This window comes from Mustela lutreola, chromosome 8 (assembly GCF_030435805.1).
Source record: "Mustela lutreola isolate mMusLut2 chromosome 8, mMusLut2.pri, whole genome shotgun sequence".
Lineage (NCBI taxonomy): Eukaryota > Metazoa > Chordata > Mammalia > Carnivora > Mustelidae > Mustela > Mustela lutreola.
Genome location: NC_081297.1, coordinates 7,594,702 through 7,612,540, shown reverse-complemented (window position 1 = coordinate 7,612,540; position 17,839 = coordinate 7,594,702). Strand labels below are relative to the sequence as shown.

The window sequence follows — 17,839 nt, the reverse complement described above, 5'->3', positions numbered from 1 at the left end:
ACTTTGTCCAACATTCTTGCTAATAAATGAAGACTCTGTCTTCTTTTAAAAACAAGGAATTCCTGGGGTGCTTGGGTGGCTCAGTCATTAAACATCTGCCTCCGGCTCAGGTCATGATCTCAGGGTCCTGGGATCAAGCCCCACATCAGGCTCTCTGCTCAGTGGGGAGCCTGCTTCTCACTCTCACTCCCCCTGCTTGTCTTGTGTTCCCGCTCTCGCTATGTCTCTCTCTGTCAAATAAATTTTTAAAAAATCTTAAAAAAAAATAAAAACAATGAATTCCTAAGAGCATGGGAAATTTAAGGATGAACAAAAATTTCAGAAATATAAGAAAGATTTATGTGCTATGTAGCATGTGTGTTAAAAATAATTATCTTCTCCTGGCGAGGATGTGGGAAAAGGGGAACCCTCCTACACTGTTGGTGGGAATGTAAGCTGGTGCAACCACTCTGGAAAACAGCATGGAGGTTCCTCAAAAAGTTGAAAATAGAGCCACCCTATGACCCAGCAATTGCACTACTGGGTATTTACCCTAAAGATACGGATGTAGTGATCCAAAGGGGCACATGCACCCAAATGTTTATAGCATCAATGTCTACAATAGCCAAACTATGGAAAGAACCTAGATGTCCATCAACAGATGAATGGATAAAGAAGATGTGGTATATATATACAATGGAATACTATGCAGCCTTCAAAAGAAATGAAATCTTGCCATCTGTGACAACATGGATGGAACTAGAGGGTATTATGCTTAGCGGAATAAGTCAATCAGAGAAAGATAATTATCATATGATCTCCCTGTTATGAGGAAGCTGAAAGGCAATGTGGGGGGTTTGGGGGGTAGGAAAGGAATAAATGAAACAATATGGGATTGGAAGGGAGACAAACCATAAGAGACTCTTAGTCTCACAAAACAAACTGAGAGTTGCTGGGGGGGTGGGGGTAGGGAGAGGGTGGTTGGGTGATGGACACTGGGGAGAGCATGTGCTATGGTGAGTGCTGTGAAGTGTGTAAACCTGGCAATTCACAGACCTGTACCCCCAGGGCTAATCATACATTATATGTTAATATAAAAATAAAAAATTAGAAAAAAACAATTAAAAAATAATTATCTTCATGGACTCAAACTCAAATTCTTGGACTAATAGCATACAGCCTAGTCTCAAATCTTAATTGTTTCTTAGCTCTGTGTCCATCAGCAGGTTATTTACATATAAGTCAGGGCTAGTAAGATCTACTTTATAACTTGTAGGGAGGAATGAATGACCTATATTCTAGATACTATTCTAGAAATATTCTAGAAATATTCTAGAAATATTCTCATATTATTAACTCAGCAGCTAAATCCTATTACTAACAACCTCAGCACTTGCATCATTGTAGGCAAGATGCCAATCACATCTATTTACCATGGGATTCATGGAATTGAGCAAGAGAGGGGCGCCTGGGTGGCTCAGTCAGTTAAGCGTCTGCCTTCGGCTCAGGTCATGATCCCAGACCCCTGGGTCTGAGTCCTGCATCGGGCTCCCTGCTTAGTGGGGAGTCTGCTTCTCCTTCTCTCCCCACCTCCACTTATACTTTCTCTTGCTAACTCTGTCTCAAATAAATGAATAAATTCTTAAAAAATAAAAAAGAATTGGGTAAGAGAACGGCACACATTCATCAACACTCCCAGAAACACAGCCATGTTGAGCTGTGCAGAGCCTCCATCCAGAGCTGCAAGAGGGCACTGAGATCCGGCCCGTAACCCACCGCCAAGTCATGGGTCGTGACACAGGGCTGCATTTGTCAGGACAAGGGCATCTTTTCCTAATTTTCACCAACGCTCCAGATGTGCCAGCAGGGGCACTGAAGAATTACACAGGGGCATGTACCCTGAGAGCGAGCTGATGCCACACAGAGGTCATGGGATAGAAGGTGGGTTCCATCGGTCTGATAAGCGCCTTTTCAAATTGGAATGAAAATGTCACCATGATCAATTATCCCCTAGAGTAGCCCCTGCTTGGGGGTCTCACCTTCCTATCTGTCAGATGGAGAGGCAGATTGGGAACATGGTGTGGCCACTGAGGCCAAGACTGCAGTGCCGTAGCTAGGAGACCATGGGTCAAGGAGAGCCAGTGGCGGCTAGATACCAGGAGAAGCGAGGAACAGATTCTCTCCTGAGCCTTCACAAGTAAGACCCTGCTAACACTTGGATTTCAGACTTTGGTCCTCCAAAACTGTGAGAAAATGAATTTCCATTGTCTTAAGCCACCCAGGCTGTAATCAGCTGTGACAGCAAAGCTAGGAAATCAGGAGCTGAGCCCGCATTGGAGTCGGTCAGGAGGCGTCCTGGTGGACTCCAAACCCATCACCGTGTTGCTGGCTTGCACGCTCCTGACGCCACAAAGAGCGGAGAGCAGCAGCAGGTGTAAATCGGGGCCGGGAGCCAACAGTGGATGGGGTGACTGCGCGCCCTGCGAGTCCCGGCTCACCTCCAAGTGTCTGGCCAGCCGCCCCGGCTGCAGGTGGAGCCTGTGTTCATAGGATCCCAGCCTCCTCCACTTCACTTCCTGGTAGTGAAGTTCAAATTGCACCTTCGCTCCAGGGGGGACGTTTACTTCGGTTTTGAAGTTTTCCATATCCAGAGCCCTGCTCCTAGAGGTTTAACCCCCCAGCATGAGTCAGCACGTGCACGACGGAGGGCAAGACCCCGCATCCATGCAGAGGGCACCCAGGCTTTTGTGGGCCATCGGGGCTGCTCAGGGGTTTACAAAAATGAAGAGGAGGTACGATCAAGATCACTGAAACTTCTAGGGAACCTTAATTCTACCAACAGTTGGGTGTCCTGTCCTGCCTGATCTTTTTCCTCCAGAGCGTCTTAGAGACCTGAGTGTTGTCTGCAAGAAGCTACCAGGGACGGATCCCTATTCCACACCGGGACCTTGACACATGTCATTTCTGACACAACAGCTCTGCAGAATGGATAGCAACACGCTCGTTTTCCAGACGATAACAAATGAGGCTACGAGATTACTAGTAACTGGCTCAAGACAATTTGGCCACCTAGGCGTGGGGGCGGGGCTCTAACCCAAACTGATCATTCCAGGGACAGCCCTCATTTCCTCCGCTGCATTGAAGGCTCAACCTATAGATTCTTTGCATCTTTGACTCTCTTCAGGAAGGAGCAATTTAAGATCCCATCAAGTGGAATATGTATTTCCAGTGTAAGCCCCTGTTTATAAGGTTCACTGTGATCATCGCTTGAGGTGTTTGGTTTCAAAGAGGAAATGGCAGATTATCAAACGAGGCTGTTTTGGGATTGGGAATTGCACGGGCGCAGCTAGTGGCTGAGACTTTGACCCGCGCTCGCTCAACCCTTACCTCACCAGCCCGGCCGTCTTGCCTTTGGCTCTGGCCTGGGCGTAGAGCGCGCGACCCACAGTCTTCTCCTTAATGGAACTAGTGAATGTCGTGCCGTCCACAGTCCTAAACAAATGACAGGAGGCCCCTGAGTTGTTGGATTTTCCCAAGCAGTAGTTTCAACCAACAAACGAACAAACAACCCAACCAGGTGGGTTTAGTGAATGCTGGTAACTATCATTGTGAACCTAGAAGAAATGAGAAGAGGGACATCTGCCCACCTCCTCGTCTGGATCCCCTCTATCTGAGAGTATCCTTTGAGAGACAGGCACCCGTCCTACAAGCTTCCCCCTCAGGCTCTGTTGATTGTGTTTAAAATTGTTCCTCATTTTTGAGTTTTAGCCTTCAGATTAAGCGTTGTTCTTTTTGGGTAACCCTCGTGAATGACAAATATGGCGAGGAGAGGTGACAGATAAATCACCAGTTATCTAGCTCACGTTTTTTAGGAGATGATTCTAATAGCCCGGGGGCTCATACTCTCCAGCAAGGGTGGAAAAGAATGAGGGAAGACGGAAGGAGGTGCTGGGGATCCCTCTGCAAATTTGTGTTTATCCTCTAACATCTCCCTTAGGGACCTCTGACTTCCCTTTGCAACTCCACTCTACCTACCTGATTTTAAGTGATGGTCATCTAAGTAATGATGGGCCAGAGCCATCAAATTACAGAATTTCAGAAGTAAAATGGACCCCATGGCCTTCAAATGGACAGGATCTCTCACCATGTGAAGAATGCTAGACGTTCTGCAGTGCGGGGGCTAATTTCCTGTCCCAAGTGCCAGAGCTATGCCTGGTGAGGCTCACTTGAAGGCCACCTCTTTTGATGAGAAGTCAGCGCTAGGAGATGGTGACTTGCTCAAGGTCACACAGTTGGTCAGAGATGGAGCTAGAAGTAGACCCCACATGTCTAGGTCCGTACTATTCCCATCACCCATACTCAGGTGCAAAGACCAAGGAGTCTTTGAAATAAAAGGAAATTGTCTTCAATGGGAGAATATTTGGAATCTTGATAAACAAAAGAGCAGAAGAAATATTTTGAATAGAAGAAATATGTTGTGCCATTCATAGGAAATTGCGATGATCAAGTTGGCTACCTTCTCTGGTCTTATCAATTCAGCCCAGAGTTAAGGGAGACCAACGTAAATATACCTGTTGTAATTCTATCTTATGTCACCTCAAACCTTCTATGACATAAGATGGAGAAGAAGAAAAGAATAAAGGAAAGCAGGAAGAAGCAGCATCTAGAATAAATTCTGATTATGTGGCTTCAAAATTAAAATGCATTATAACAGTTCTAAATATACTTTTTCAGACACAGTGTCATCTAATGCCACTACATAGAATCTCTTCTTTCTACATTTTCTTTTTTAGAACAGACTGCCTAAAATTTTTTTTAAAAAACAAATTTCTAAGCCAATTAAAGGATACCAACTCAAAGTCACCTAATGCCCTTTTCCCACCTACTTGGTTTTGTTTAGAAAATATAGTTAATGTGTTCTGTAGTTTTCAGAGGAAGACGTTTTTAGAATCTATTCACAGTTATCGCTGGTTACCTTGGTGGATGAAAGACCAAAACAGATGAGAAGTAACTCAATCGAATGTCTTAGTAAAAAAAAAAAAAAAAAAAAAAAAAAATAGCCAGGCTATATGCAGAGCCTTGTGCTCTGTTCTAGGTGACATGGACAGGACACGGCCAGACAGAGCACACTCTGGTGATGGCTGTGTAAATGGTCGGGGGTAGAAAGCCATCCAAATATTTGGAAGAACATAGGGTGTTTAGCTTTGATGCATAAAGCCACCGAGCGGGACAAGATAAGTGGCCTCACTTTTTAAAAAGCACTGGAGTGGCTGAAAAATATTTTTAATTATGGAAATCTTCAGACAAAAAAATAGAATAATAGAAGAAACCTCCATGAAGCCATGCCCGAACCACACCATTATGAGTACTCAGCCTGTCTCATTTCCTCTCTACCCCGTCTTCTCCTTCTTGATTATTCTGAAGCCAATCTCAGACAGCATACCATTTCATGCTTGAATACTTCAGTATGTATTTTGCAGAGAATTAGAAAAAAAATTTTTTTTTTTGTGAGTGGAACCAGAGTCACTGGGTAGAAACGGAACAGATTTCAGTGAAGTATGAGAAACAATTCTAACAGACCTGTCAATCATTGAGTGGATTTCTCTGGAAAGGAGTGAGTTCATCATTAAGGAGATATTCAAGTCAAGCCTGGATAAGGCACTTGTCCTCGGTGTAACAGAGGAATTCAATCACTGGACAGATGATTGGATTTAATCAGTGATTCTCATGTTTTTTTTTTTTTTTTTCCCCATAGAGAAGCATATGACAGGTGACACGGAACAGCTCTGCACTCCCTATATGGTTTCCCATAAGCCACGACAAATTCATGTATTTCTCCCCGCCCCCCGCAAGTAAGTGTTGTTACCAGAGAGGCAGCTTGGTTGCTATAATTTATTAGACACCAGAAGCAAATCATTCCCAAATTCTGATATTTTGAACAGACACAAATCATGGGGATCCAGCCCATGACGATTCTTGACCTCCAGTGAGTCCACAGCTCTGAGAACCAGTGGAGCAGTTGGCCATTAAGGAACCTTCGAACTGTGAGGGGGTTGGAGTCTATGAGTAGAGCATACCCAGTTTCTAGTCTACATAGGGGTTACTCACATGGAAAAGTTGGAGATGAAGGCCCCTTTGGGAATCTGAACGTCAAACACCGCGTTCTGAGGCTCTGGGGAGTTGTTCACCACTTTGGTCTGGATGACGGTGCTGGCCATACGAGAAGTAATAGTGGACTGCACTTTATAGCTATAAAGAGTCACTTGATCAGCCTCTTCCTGTAATTGGCAAGAAAGCACAGGGGTCTCAGAGCAAAATTACCCATAATTCCACCACATATTTTGTTATGAGAGCATTACATCTTATTATGAATAATTCTCAGGCACTGGCGAGCATATAACTCGGATAGTATTAAACATTCTCCTAACTTGGGGGACGCCTGGGTGGCTCAGTGGGTTAAGCAGCTGCCTTCGGCTCAGGTCATGATCCCAGCGTCCTGGGATCGAGTCCCACATCGGGCTCCTTGCTCGGCAGGGAGCCTGCTTCTCCCTCTGCCTCTGCCTGCCACTCTGTCTGCCTGCGCTCGCTCTCTCCCCCACCCTCTCTCTCTGATAAATAAATAAAATCTTAAACACACACACACACAAAAACAACATTCTCCTAACTTGGAACCCTCCCTCCCAGGCAGAAGCCTGCCTTTGTTTTGAAGTAGCTTGAGATGCCCTTCAGCTCTGAGTCTAACATGCAAATACCAGTAGGAAATGGTTGTGGGACACAAGATTGGATTGAGAAAGTTCAGGAAATAACTTCAAAGGCAGGACCCTAAGCCAGAAGGAAGGATAAGTATAGCAGGGTTTTAGGGGACCTTGGCTGCGTCTCCAGAGGGGCCAAGCCCAGGGTACAGCGGGGTGGAAAGACGCATGTCGACCCCATATTGCTCTCTTCCTCCCTCCACCTTTTTTTTTTTTAAAAAAAATAATTTTATTTATTTATTTGATAGAATGAGAGAGACAGGGCATAAGCAAGGGAGCCACAGAGGGAGAGGGAGATGTAGGCCCCCTGCTGAGCAGGGAGCCCAACGCAGGGGCGGATCCCAGGACCCCGGGATCATGACCTGAGCCGAAGGCGGACACTGAACCGACCGGGCCACCCAGGCGCACCTGTTATGGTGCCATCTCCTCCCCATTCTCTTCTCCGTCCCCCAGTTAGAACACAGTCGGACACACTGACGGGAGGGCGCAAAAACTGGAACATGAAGGGAAAGTATCTTGTCGATGCCGTGACTGGTCCAGCTCTCGGGCCCTCCTTTGCGAATCTTTCTGTCCCGATTTAAGGCAGCTCTGGCCCAACCACCTGCAGGCCCTCACTGCGCTGCGAGGCGAGGTACCAGAAGCGCTCATCTTTCCGGGGACGCCTGAGCACCCCAGCGTCCTTCCGGGCGATGGCAGAGGTGACCCATCGGGTCTTGCTTTCTTCTCCAAAAGGATTTGCTTATTTCAATACTAGGCGTCATCCCCAAAACTCTGTCAGCCAAGCGCAAGCCTTTCAACCCCGTAACAGCCAGCTCACCTCAGACTAAGACCAAAGTCCAGGCTGAGTTACTTGGCCTTCCTACCCCTTAAATGCGTGCTTCTCGCGGTTTCTATTGAGAGCAGGAAGCCAAAGGAAAGCACTTTCTTTTGTGTTTTCTTCATGCAGGGAGGACTTCTTTGAACATCTCAGGGAATTGGACTGTTTCATGTTCAGAAACTCCTTTCCCACCCTGTCTACCCCTCCCCCCAAATCCTCTGGGTGTCATATTCCAAATTAAAATAGCTATATTGGAATGAATATGTACCCTTGGGTGAAACCTAGGTTTTTCGGCAAAACTTGAGAGGATAGAAAGAAAGGACATTTTTCAGTTCCTGGTGACATCTCTCCTAAGTATATACCATCTACTCTTTCATGCTGAATCTTAGCCACACTTCCAAACAGAATTGGGCAAGAGGGTGTTTCGAAAGTCAGGTAAATGCTCTCAGGGCTAGAGACAAAGAGGCAGCCGTATTGATCTCCTGAGAATAGGTAACAGGAAAATCATTCGGTCATCAATTTTTAACAAAACCAAAGTAAACTCACCAGCGTTTCTCCCGCTTCTCCGGAAACACTTCTCTGTGGAAGGAAGGTAGACAATCATTTTTTCAAAAGTGTATTACTTATTACCCAGGGGACAAAAACTGCTTACTCTCAGTCCAAAAAAAATTTTTTTCCCCCTTCAACACTGAGCTACAATTCATTCACTGGAGCTGAGACATAAATGCCAAATATTCTTGAAAACTATTTTCCCACTGGTGTGTTTCTTTGAATATGTTTTTCAGCCACTTTGCGAGCACACCATTCTTTGATATAATACTGGAACATGTACTTTTAAATGAAAATATTCAACGGAACGCATGCTGAGTGGCCTATCTCCCCTTTCTCAGGTTTGACTGATTTTCTTATTTAGCTGAATAATAATCGGGATGCCCCAGGCTACCACAGGACTCTGGACCTGCCATTTCCAAGGTCCATAGTACATTCGTTCCCTCACCCCAGCAGTCATCCTTCAGATCTTAGTTTAGGGGGATTTTCTCTGTCAAGCTCTCTTACACCCACCCCCAAACTAAGGAAGCTTCTCTTATTAACTTTTCACGGCAGCTAAGCTCTTCCTTCCAAGCAAGACAGCGGGGAAGCCCGTCTGTCTCCTCCATTCGATTGGGTTACATGAGGGTAGGGATTTCGAGGCATTTTCTCTTTGGGGTGGCCCTGCACTGGCACAGGGCAGGCGTGTGGAAAATCCTGCACTTTCACTGCTCTGCTAGGGAATTATCCACGCAAAGGACTGTCCTCTAGGCATGGAAGGCTGAGTTGGGTTTCCAAGTGGGTGAACATCAAACGTCTGTGGGACTTTACCAGAGTAAGTCAGGTGCTGGATACGAGGCTAGCTAGCCTGACCTGACTTGGAGTGAATTGAGGTTTTAGGGAGTCTTATGTGACCTCGTGAGGTCAACAGTTGACTTCTTTTGAACTTTTTGAAAGTAATTCACAATGATGAAGCTTTCTCTCTTATGACTAGATGACACGAGAGCCTGCCCATTGGGTTTTTGTATTATTGGTCTACAAGAAACCAGGACTTTCAGAAAGTCCAAAATTCTCACCCAAACAAAAGAAGTCATTGGTCGGCTTAGTGTTGCTTCCATAAACACCCCCTTTCTCAGCACGTGGGCTCCATGGGGGGAGAAGCCACACCCTTCCTGGCCTCCTGGAGAACTGGCCCCCAAGAATTAGAGGCTGCATCCCTGCTGTGGAATGACTTCAGGACGCAGCCTGGAACCTGGCCCGTCTCTCTGCTCTCTGAGCCTCTCCCCAGGGCAGCAGTGACTGTCGGGGTGGGGGGGGTGTCGGGAGGAGGATGTGGGCTCAGTGGGCAGCATCTGCCACCACTGAGAGCAGCAATGCCCGCCGAAGAGGAAATCCTTCCTGATAAGACAGTGAACTCATCCCACCATCAGAGAATTTGAAGAAAACACATAGCCATCCATCCTTTAAGGAACTAAGGTGACCCATTCTGATTAAAAAAAAAAAAGAAGAAGAAGCTCCAAGAAAATCTAGCAGAAAGCATCTTAATCCTTCCCCTCCTCATGATCTCTTTCACGATCTCTTTCTTTTATTTCCCCCTTGGGGACTAAGGCTTGTTGTACCTGATGCCTCCGGTTCTCTGGCACAAACTGAAACTTGCCTGGGGCCAGTTCCACAAGATCTTCGTATTCTGCAAACTTAAAAAAGAAAGTAGGTTTTAAAATTTCTACTAACAAAAAAGATCTAGAGGGAAGGAGGCGGGTAGGGACAGGCATAAGGGCATTCACTCTGTTTTTCTATCTTGTTTCCTATACCTTTGGGAAATCCTTTTTTTTTAAATACAGTGACTTCTTTAATGTATTTATATTTGCTAGCTATGTCTCAGAGGTGAGTGCATGGAAGGTAGTCTCTTCAAATTTGTTGGATGAAGGAATGCACTTCTTAGTTTGCTGGAAGATGACGGGACTCAGAGGCCGGGGTCACAGTAACACAGGGATCAGTAGGGTGTCTGGTAGACTGGTCTACTGGATAGACCTCGGCATCAGCAAGAGCAAGATAAATGTGTCCATAGGTCTCCTCCAGTTAAAAGTGTTGTAGAAAAAATGCTGCTGGGAAAGGAATACCAGTAAGAAGTGACTGAAAAAGCACAAACACGTTTGGGTGTCTTGGCTTCGATCCCCCATTCCGCCGGTGAGATTTCCAATACACTCTGGCGATTCTTAAGGTGTTGGAAAATAAGATCATGTCTAAGCAGACCGAGTGATTTTGTTTTTTCCTTTCCTGCAAATATGCCATCCTGTTCTTTGGCATTTCAGTGGGTAAGCCACTCTGCAAAGATTACAAAGTCTCTGCACTTCCTAGGATGTTCCCATAACACACGTTCTTTTTCTGGCATCGAAATAGCTTTGGCATGACTTCCAAAAGAAGTCCGTCCAAGACTTTCCTTATGTGGGGGATGGCCGCGGGCCCTAAGTGTAAACCTTGGGCTCCCTGGAAAGAATCCCTGCACCGTGCCAGCCCACTGACCATCTCTCCTCCTTAACAGCAATCTTGAAAGTGTCCTGATGACAGGACTTAACTCACGTAGGTAGGAAAGACAATGGTGCTTTGATAACGACTTTTCTTAGACTCTTCGCGCAAGAGTGATAACAATGTGTCATCCTTGTCACAGCTAATAATCATTAAGTGCTTTCTAGTGCTTGCATTGTGCTGGGCAGTTTACATACATCATTTAATTCCCCTAACCCCCCCTTGGGTTTGATCAATTATCCCCATTGTTTAGGTAAGGAGTAGGCAGCTGTGTTCCAGAAATGTCGCACTGCGGGCCAGTCCATAGAATCTGACTGAATTCTCATGCAAAACCCATTAATGCTTTAAATGGTAAATACATGTTGCAGTAATTAGAACAGTGAACACTCCTGCTTGAGTGAATTTTACCATAAATTTCCTTTCCCCACAGTACAAGGTCCTCGAACAGCAATAGCCACAGGCTATCCGCTGAGCCTGTGTAGAGGCCCACAGCAAGTTTTCCGGGAGTACTTACTTCTGGAAGTCCACTGGTGGGGATCTCGAAGCCCTGTGTTCCAGAAACAAAGACGCAGAAGAGAAAGCACATGAGTCGATTCATTTTGCCCAGTGGCTTTGCCAAGCTCCCCGTGCGGGGTCCCGGCAGAACTCCGCTCCTCGCTGAACCCGGTTCAAAGGAACAGCAGAAGGGTTCGTGTTTTAAAAGAAGAAAAAAAGAAGAAAGCCCTCAGACTTTGTTCAAAAACAGGACAAATATTTGTTCTGGAGTTCAAACTTGAGCTGTGGGGGTGGATCCGCCACCCGGAGGTTATCCAAACAGCCAAGCCAGAGGTGGGCCCTGGGCTGTGAGAACAAGTCAGGGTCAGATGGATGTGCTTCCTTTGGTTTTTGCTGATTTCTGCTCCTCTCAGAGTCAGAGCGACCCGAAGATCGGACCCAAGTGGGAAACTAGACAGGGAAACAGAGTCAGAGAGACAAGGGCCAACGTGCAAAGTTTCTGGAAACGAAATCCTTCTGTTTCGATGAAAGCAGGAGAGGTTTAGCGAAAGGGGAAAAAGAAACTCCGTGGTGTTCTGAGCAAAGCTGGTGTTTCCCCTCCTCTTTGATAACTAAGCAGCTACTGCCCTAGAGAACTGGGCAGGCAGCTGGGCAGGACAGGAAGACCTGCTGAAGAGCGTGTGTCTGAAACCGAGAGTCACGCTGGATAAAATTAAGAAACACTGAGCCGAAAGGTCACTTCTCTTAAAAAGAGAAACCAAGAGATCCGTTTTTGTTGAGGGTGCCATTCCTCATCTAGAAAATTGGAGAATTTCATATTAAAAAAAAAAAATTCCTGGAAGTAGCAAAATTGTTTAGCCGAACAGCAGGGTACAAAGTGAACCCACAAAATCCAAAAAGTGACATCTCTCTTTATTAGTTAGTGGTTGCACCAGAAATAGGAAGAAGAAGTCCTTTTTTACTGGTTGTATCAAAAACACACAGGAATTTAAGTCAGGGCAGAAATTTATAATAAGAAGCATCTTAAACTCTGGTAAAAAGAAGGAAGCTATGCATAAATGGAGAACTGTATTCTTAAAATACTAATTGTTAATGCTGATAGTTAAAGGGGCTAATAATTAAATCATCAGCTAAATTTATAAATACTTTTAAATTTATTTTTTTAAATCTTTTAAATCTTTTTAATTTTTAAAATCTTTTTTTTTAAAAGATTTTATTTATTTATTTGACAGACAGATCACAAGCAGGCAGAGAGGCAGGCAGAGAGACAGAGAGGAGGAAGCAGACTCCCTGCTGAGCAGAGAGCCTGTTGTGGGGCTCGATCCCAGGACCCTGAGATCATGACCTGAGCCGAAAGCAGATGCTTAACCCGCTGAGCCACCCAGGCTCCCCAATATATATACTTTTAAAAAAAGATTTTATTTATTTGAGAGACAGAGAGAAAGAGAGAGAGAGCAGGAGCAGGAGGAAGGGCAGAGGTAGAAGGAGAAGCAGACTCTTCACTGAACAGGGAACCTGATGTGGGGCTTGATCCTGGGACCCTGGGATGGTGACCTGAGCCAAAGCCAGATGCTTAACAGACTGAGCCACCCAGGCACCCCAGTTGATATATATAACTTTATAAAATATTGATGTTAGTGTCCCATAGAAGAGTTTATGGAACTTGGAAAACTCTATAGGATGAGAAGACAAAAGCCCAAGAAACATGGTTTTTATTTTATTTATTTATTTATTTATTTATTTTTTAAAGATGTATTTATTTATTTATTTGACAGAGAGAAATCACAAGTAGATGGAGAGGCAGGCAGAGAGAGAGAGAGAGGGAAGCAGGCTCCCTGCCGAGCAGAGAGCCCGATGCGGGACTCGATCCCAGGACCCTGAGATCATGACCTGAGCCGAAGGCAGCGGCTTAACCCACTGAGCCACCCAGGCGCCCGAAACATGGTTTTTAAACAGTAAGAATTAGGCCCAGTTGTAGGTTTTAAAATACATTAAAAAGCACAAGTTTTTAAAAAAAAATATGGTTTAGAAAAATAAAAAACATAAAAACAAAAAATATGGTTTGGTGCTTTAAAATATTGATACTATCCTGGCGATTCACAGACCTGTACCCATGGGGCTAATAATACGTTAAATGTTAATAAGAAAATAAAAAATTTAATAATGAAAAAATAAAATACTGATACTAATCAGTGGAATAAAATAGTGAGTCCAGAAATGCATGTCATATAGAATATGCTATATAGAAACCTATAACAACAAAACAATAGGGAATGAATTCAGTCCTTAATACATGCTCCTGGAACAATTCGATAACGGTATGAAAAGGAATTAACTTAATCCATACCTCCTGTGATACACAAAAAATTTAAATGGTTTGTAGAATTTCATGTCACAAGAGCAATGAAAACTGGGTAGGCTGCTATGTGCTGGCTCTTCTTTTAGGCACTTCGAAAAGAAAACAATGGAATGAGTAAAATATACATGATTAGCAAAACTAGTTAAGATAACTCAGTCAGGCTAACTCGGTTAAGCATCTGCCTCCAGCTCAGATCCTGGGATTGAGTCCCACGGCCTGCTCTCTGCTACTCTGGGAGCCTACTTCTCCCTCTGCCTCCCTCTTTCCCTTTGTCTCTCATGAATAAATAAATAAAATCTTAAAAACAAAAAAAGATTTACTAGGACTGGTGAAGCTGCAGCCTCCTTACTCCTGCTTTACAGAGGAAAGCAGGGAGGCTCAGAGAAGTCAAGTAACTGACTCAGTGGCTGGAGGCATGATGGGACCCAGAGACCTGAGGCCGGCAAGCCTGCACCCTGCCCTGTCCCCGGCCAAGATGATGGCCTGGAGGTGCCTGGGTGGCTCAGTCGGTTGAGCCTCAGACTCTGATTCCGGCTGGGCTCCTGATCTGGAGGCAGGGGTGCTGGGGGAGTTGAGAGGTGTCATGGGATCAAGTCCCGAGGCAGGTTCCATGCTCAGTGCGGTCTGTTTCTCTCCCTCTGTCTTCCCTTTCCCCTGGCTTGTGAGCACACAAGGGCTCTCTTTCTCTCAAATAAATAAATAAATCTTAAAGAAAAAAAGGTGTGTGTGGGGTGGGGGAGAGCATGTTCTGGCTCCTGCCCACACGGGGGCACGCAGACCAGCAGAGAGATGATGCACAAGGACATGCAGAATTCGAGTAGGCAGGTTAAAGATGCTCACACGGCATGAACGCGGCTTTAATTTTCTATCAAACACGTGCCGTGATCCTCCCCGCTGGGCGGGGACGAGTTCCAGGACCCCCAGCGGATGCCTGAAGCCGCGGACCGTCCTGAGCCCTCCACCCACTGTTGGGTCCTACCTACGCGAACCTACCATAAAGTTTAATGTGTAAATTAGGCCCGGCAGGAGACGAACCACAGCTAATAACAGAATAGAGCTATTACACCTGTACCCCTGGGGCAAACAATGCATTATATGTAAATAAAGATAATTAATAAAAAATAGAGCGATTATAACAATCTAGTAAGAAAGGTTCCCTAAACGTGGCCTCTCTGTTGTCTGTCTCCGAATACCACAGAGCCCGGCCCTGACCTCCCCGGCTGGCGAGGACGAGAATGACAACGTGCCTCGGGGAGGACACGGAGGGGGACGCGTGCGTCGCGGCGCAGCGAGGGGCGGCGCGACCGTGCCACGTGGCCGGAAGACCGTCCTCTTCCAGACCGCGGTGGGGACCGGGGGGAAGCCCCCGCGCAACCTGGACCTCCGGACGAGAGGGGGACCAGAGGGGGACCAGAGGGTTCCGCCCAGACGCGGTGACGGGTCGCACACGCCGTGCGGAGGCCGCGGGGAAACCGTGCGCTGCCGCGTCTCCCCGGGGAGCACCGGGGGGAAGTGGGGACCGCAGACCCCGAAGTCGTCGCCTCCCTGCCTCTGCTCCGGGACTCAATTCCCGGGAAATAATACAAAGGGGGGGAAAAAATCGAACGGAAACCTTCATGCCCCTGAAGTAGCGACGAGAAGGAAATTGGCGGATGATGGGGGATGGCGAAGAGAGCGGCTCCTTGGACATGAATTCGATCGTGTTCCGTCGGCCCCGGCGGGGACTCGCCGTCGGGCTGCGTCCGGGACACCGAAACGACGCGGCGCGAAGGCGCGCGGAGGCAGGTGCGGCCGACGGCCTTGGAGACGCGGATGCCCACGGCGCGGAGCGGAGACACGGTGCTTCCATCCGGGCGAGAAGGGAGGCCGGGGTCTGTCCGGGCTGACGGCAGCACCGTGCCCCTTGCGAAGGTGAGCCTCGGGTGTGCAGAGGAACTGCGGCATTCGGGGCGCGGGGCCACCTCCGTCTGGCGGGGGATGGACACGGGGGCACGGGCAGGACAGCCTGATACACTGCGTCGAGGCGCTCTTGAACTGGGCGCTGCGGGCGGTGGGGTCCGGGGGAGGATTTAGAGAAGAACCGAGTCGTGATGAAATCCACATTTTATAAAGATCACTTTGGGTGCAGCCGGGATGATGGAAATGGAAGATGGGGCCCAGGGAGCTCCCCAGGGAGGCCGGCCGTGCTCGCGCAGTGGACGGGCGCGAGGGTCTCCCCGAAGGCAGCAGCAGTGGGGTCCGATCGCAAGATGCTCCCATGCCACGCTGTAGATTTACGTCGCTGGGCAAGTACGAGCTTTTGATGCCTAAGAGTGTAGATGCGGGGGGCGCCTGGGGGGCTCAGTCAGTTTAGCATCTGGCTCTTCATCTCAGTTCCAGGTGTGATGTCAGGGTCATGGGATGGAGACCCATGTCACACTCTGTGCTGGGTGTGGAGCCTGCTTAAGATTCTCTCTCTTCTTCTGCCTCTCTCTCTCTCTCTCTCTCTCTCTCTCTCAAAAAAAGTATGTGCTATTATTGCTAATTAACGTTTAACAGCATGCAGATTAGTGAGGGCTTATATTTACAGCTACAAAAAAAATGTGTAAGTTCGCAAACAGCCAAGAAATCTTGGCGACCAAAACGTCATGTCTGGGTGGAGGGTTTATGGACAATTTATTGTTTCTTCTTTAGGGTAGTGGTTAAGAGCATCGGGCTTTGGAGTCTGTTTCCCTGTGCTCATAATTCTGGTTCTTTCCGTGGGAACCCACGGAGTTAATCCCCTGGCTTGAACATGGATATCTGCGGGACGTTCATTCAAATGCCCAGGAAGGACAGATGCAGGTGACACGTGCACATCTGGGTTAAGTGGGGGCTGGGAAGCCCCTTAAGGAACATCACGGGGGAGTCACTAAGCCACCCTTGGTGGCTGCCATATCTGCCGGAAGGGCCAGCTCTGAGAAGGGGGCTTCCTCGGCCATCCTTCCTAGCATCCTGTCACTGACTTTTTGAAGAGCCTTGGAGGGAGAGGGACCACAGAAATTCAAAGAATAAGTTTTAAACACACAAAACAATAGTATTGCATTGTTTAGGAATGTAAACCCATGCAGGAAAACTAGGAAAATGTGCATTAGAATAATAGGTATGTATTTTCAGGGATGGTTTCCCAGCAGCGGGAGGGAGAAAGGGAATGAGGAGACGTCGGTAGTAGCCGGCTTTATTTCTTGGAAAAAAGAACTTGAAACACAGGTGAAAAATATTTGGAAATGTTTATTGTTTCATGTATATATATATATATGCTTATGTATGCATATTTTTAAATTGTGATAAAAACACAGAGCATAAATGACCCCTTAACCATTTTTTTAAAAAGATGTTATTTATTTATTTGACAGAGAGAGAGAGAGAGAAATAGAGCACAAAGAGCGGGGAGTGGCAGGGAGAGGGAGAAGCAGGGAGCCGGATGCGGGACTCGATCCCAGGAGCTGGGATCATAACTGGAGTCGAAGGCAGACAGTTAACGGACTGAGCCCCCCAGACGCCCCTCCCTTGACTATTTTTAAGTACCATTAACTGAAAGCAGCTTATGGTGCAACAGCACTCTAGAACCTTGCCATCTTGGAAAACTAAAACTGTACAATGACTCCCCCCCCAACATCCCCCCTCCTGCTTCTAAAAGTATGAGTATTCTAGGGGCACCGGGGTGGCTCAGTGGGTTAAAGCCTCTGCCTTCAGCTCAGGTCATGACCTCAGCGTCCTGGGATCGAGCCCCACATCGGGCTCTCTGCTCCGCAGGGAGCCTGCTTTCTCCTCTCTCTCTGCCTGCCTCTCTGCCTACTTGGGATCTCTGTCTGTCAAATAAAGAAATAAAATATTTTTTAAAAATCTGACTATTCTAGACACCTCATCTAAGTGGCACACGTCGTATGTGTCCTTTCTGACTGGCTTTTCTCAGGGAGCGTGATGTCCTCCAAGTTCATCCATACTGGAGCGTGTGACTGTGACAGGACTTCTTTCTTTTTTAAAGGCTGAATTCAAGTCTCTTGTATGCATTTACTTTCTCTTTATCTGTTCACCTTCCTATGGACATTTCGGTTGCTTCCACTAAACATCTATGTTTTAACTTTTCTGTGAAATATTTTATAAATAACGACTTGAAAAGTAATTTTTACAAAGCGATATATCAGCTTCAAGTCAGTTAACAGTATTTTAAGCAACTGATAAGGGACAATGTGGGAAAATAAATAAAATCACTTGTTTGGTACGCCGCCTAATTTTGTTTAAAGAAAAGAGAGTTCTAAGCTGAACAGGTGTTTCTGTGAGTTAGAGGTTAGAGTGGCCTTTGCAGGGAATGAAGGTGACCTGGGCCGGTTTGTCTGTGTTGTCGCGGTTTTCGTTAGCGTG

The 17,839-nt window shown here is 46.6% G+C and overlaps 1 protein-coding gene across 1 annotated transcript in view; it reads right to left on the bottom strand.

Moving 5' to 3' along the window:
- The window catches only part of ITIH2 (inter-alpha-trypsin inhibitor heavy chain 2), a 37,057-nt gene extending 25,737 nt beyond the window's left edge, over positions 1 to 11,320 (bottom strand). The window contains exons 1-6 of the mRNA XM_059183768.1: positions 11,117 to 11,320; positions 9,696 to 9,770; positions 8,095 to 8,127; positions 6,088 to 6,257; positions 3,367 to 3,471; positions 2,478 to 2,640 (exon numbers count right to left, since the gene is read on the bottom strand). Of these exons, the coding sequence (XP_059039751.1) occupies positions 2,478 to 2,640; positions 3,367 to 3,471; positions 6,088 to 6,257; positions 8,095 to 8,127; positions 9,696 to 9,770; positions 11,117 to 11,200 (630 nt within the window). The 5' untranslated portion in view covers positions 11,201 to 11,320. The remainder of the gene's footprint in view (positions 1 to 2,477; positions 2,641 to 3,366; positions 3,472 to 6,087; positions 6,258 to 8,094; positions 8,128 to 9,695; positions 9,771 to 11,116) is intronic.
- Between the last annotated feature and the right edge of the window lie 6,519 nt (positions 11,321 to 17,839).